General features: G+C 50.2%; 1 protein-coding gene across 1 annotated transcript; it reads left to right on the plus strand.

Moving 5' to 3' along the window:
• The first annotated feature begins 1,361 nt into the window (after window positions 1-1,361).
• LOC119292564 (elongation factor Tu-like) lies at window positions 1,362-1,879 on the plus strand. The gene is made up of 3 exons (XM_037571364.1): window positions 1,362-1,459; window positions 1,558-1,648; window positions 1,734-1,879. Exons 1-3 carry the CDS (start codon window positions 1,379-1,381, stop codon window positions 1,877-1,879), a joined length of 318 nt encoding a protein of 105 aa, XP_037427261.1. The 5' UTR covers window positions 1,362-1,378.
• The last annotated feature ends 861 nt before the right edge of the window (window positions 1,880-2,740 follow it).

Genomic DNA, 2,740 nt, shown 5'->3' on the forward strand with positions numbered 1-2,740 from the left:
TTGATGAGATTTCATGGATGGAAAATGGGGAAACTTGGGTAGATGCTAGATCCACTCGAAACCAAGCAAATCAATGGATCAAAATCAACAACACATCATCAAACGAACAAATCACAAAAAAAAAATTGGGGCTCTTTTTGGTGGGGATTTTCAGATTTAGGACGAAATCAACAAAATCAAGCTAGCAAACAAAGGGTAGGGGCTCCAAAAACGTGATCAACGTGGCTCATGATACAAAGATCATGAGAAAGATGGCTCTAATCCAAGATGATGTAGGGTGGAACCCTAGTTGCCGATCTTTCATGGTTTGGAGGGGAAACCTACCAAGAACACGAAGAACACGGGAGGGAAGCGAGGGGAACACGAGGACATTACAAGAGAAAACACTCAACCAACGAGAATGAGGTCACACATGTGCTAGATCCTCGAAACACAAGAGGGTACGGGATCCAAATCCAACAAAGGACGATACAAGTGGCGGTAGTTCATCTCCGAGAGGAGGTCTTGAATCCACGAGGGATCTTCCCGTAAAGGGGTCTTGAATCCAGGTGGATCTTCTCCGAAGAGGCCGCGGTCTCTCACGAGGAGGAGATCTGTATGGATGAGCAAAGCTCTATCTCAAATGAGCTAATCCTTTGCTAACCCTAACTAGGAGGAGGTGGAGAAGTATATATAGTCTAGAGCCACGAAGGGGTAAGTGGGGGATACATGGGCCTCAGCCCGCAACTGTACACAACCAGGGACCGGACGTTCGCTGGGCACCGGACGTCCGGTGGTTCTAGGGGGACCGGTCGTCCGCTGGCGTCGGACGTCCGCTGAAACTGTTATGTGGTCGGGACACCGGACGTCCGGAAGTCTCAGAGTTCCGTTAATATTGCGGGACGTCCGGTGCGGGTCGGACGTCCGCTCGCTAGGAGGTCTGTAGCAGACGCAGGCTGGTCTTCGGGCGCCGGTCGTCCGCTGAGGGCCGGACGTCCGCTCGCTGTGAGAGGCCGGTCGTCTGGTGTCGTCCGGACGTCCGCTCGCTGGAGCTTCTTCGGTAGTTCCTCGTGCTTGGTGTCCTCGCCGTCTTGCCCAATGCTCCTAGCTGATTCATGGCCTTCCTCCTTGTTCCTGGACATGCATAGCACACATGTTTGAGGTAGTAGCCATGTCTCACATGTGGAAAGTGATGGTTCGGAGAGGAGCGAGTTCACCTTGTGTCCCATGGCGTATAGTCGAGGTCTCATCTTATGTAACCTTGGGTCATGGGGAGTGGTCGAAATGGACATGGGGATGATCTTAGGATGCTCTGCATCAACAAACTTCTCTGACGCTTTGCTTGTATGCTTCTTTATTTCTGTGGATTATTTAGAACGTGATCACGGGAGCTGCTCAAATGGATGCTAGTGTACTCGTCGTGTCAGCTCTTGATGGCGTGAGGCCACAAACAAGGGAGCATATTATTCTAGATGGACAGGTTACAAATTCTCAGTATTCTTGGCAACAATTTGTCTCTTTAGCATGTTCTCTTTGCAGTTCTGAGCAGATGAATATTTCTCCTCTCTGTTTTTTTAGGTTGGCGTGCCATCAATTGTTTATTTCTTGAACAAAATTGATGTAGTTGGAGATGAAGATTTCCCAGAATTAGTTGAGATTGAGCTTCGAGGTATGCCAACATTTTTCAGTTATCCACATTATTTTGATTATGCTCCTTTGTAAAGTAACTTTGCCGCCTTACTTTTTTTCTGCAGAGGTCCTCAGTCTCTACATGTTCCCTGGCAATGAGATTCCTATCATTCGTGGATCTTCTTTGGCAGCATTGGATAGAAGGGACGAGGAGATTGGAAAGAATGCTATTTTGAAACTGATGGAATTCTGTCAATTCATGCATCCCTGATCCTGTAAGCGTGCTTGAATAAGTCTTTCTTGATGCCTTATTGGTGTTACATTTTTACTCTGACGTTTGATTGTTAGAAAGCATAGCTAACTGTTACCTATGAGAATCAAAACATCTCCATTGTTCCATGATATATGTACTATGCCATGTGTGTTAGTATTGATCTCTCCACCAATGGGCCCAAAGGCCCATTGGACCCTTGACTCTCTCCCTGATCGGGGGAGCCCAACCCAACTGGGTTGTGGGCCCCTGTCGCGCCGGCTATAAGAGGAAGGTGGGGGCCACTAGGGCATGTACGCCAAAATAGAACCGTCGCCCACCTCCCTAACCTCACCGATCGAGGAAAGCCGGTCAGCGATGGGAAGCTCCACAACGTCCTGCCGCTCTCCACCACCGCCACTCACGCACTCTCTGTCATCACCGCCGTAGCCATCCAACATGGCCACTTCGGCGTCCTCATCCATCTAAAGAGAAGGTGAACCACCATAAACCCTAAGCCTACCCGATCCAGAAATCTATCAATGGTATCAGCCATGTTTTCGGTTTAGGACTTCGGTTCAAATCAAAGAACTCAACCCCCTCCCTTAGAACCCTAAAGAGAAGGGCAAAAGAAATCACCGGAGAGAGCCTCGTGCTCGCCAGAAAAGTCGCGCCGCCGCACCGGCCGCGCCGTTCCTCTCAATCTGGACGGGCATTGGCAAGCCAAGCTGTTCAGAAGAAGAACCCGGGCAGTGGGGGGCACTACGCCATATCCACCACCGAAAGGATGGATCCATCTTACCGGACGGCCATGCGGTCACCGGCAAAGGGCGCCGCCGCTGAACCGCTTGATGGCGGTGCGCCCACCTACGGGTGCACGCA

Source organism: Triticum dicoccoides, chromosome 4B, assembly GCF_002162155.2.
Source record: "Triticum dicoccoides isolate Atlit2015 ecotype Zavitan chromosome 4B, WEW_v2.0, whole genome shotgun sequence".
In the NCBI taxonomy this organism is placed as follows: Eukaryota; Viridiplantae; Streptophyta; class Magnoliopsida; order Poales; family Poaceae; genus Triticum; species Triticum dicoccoides.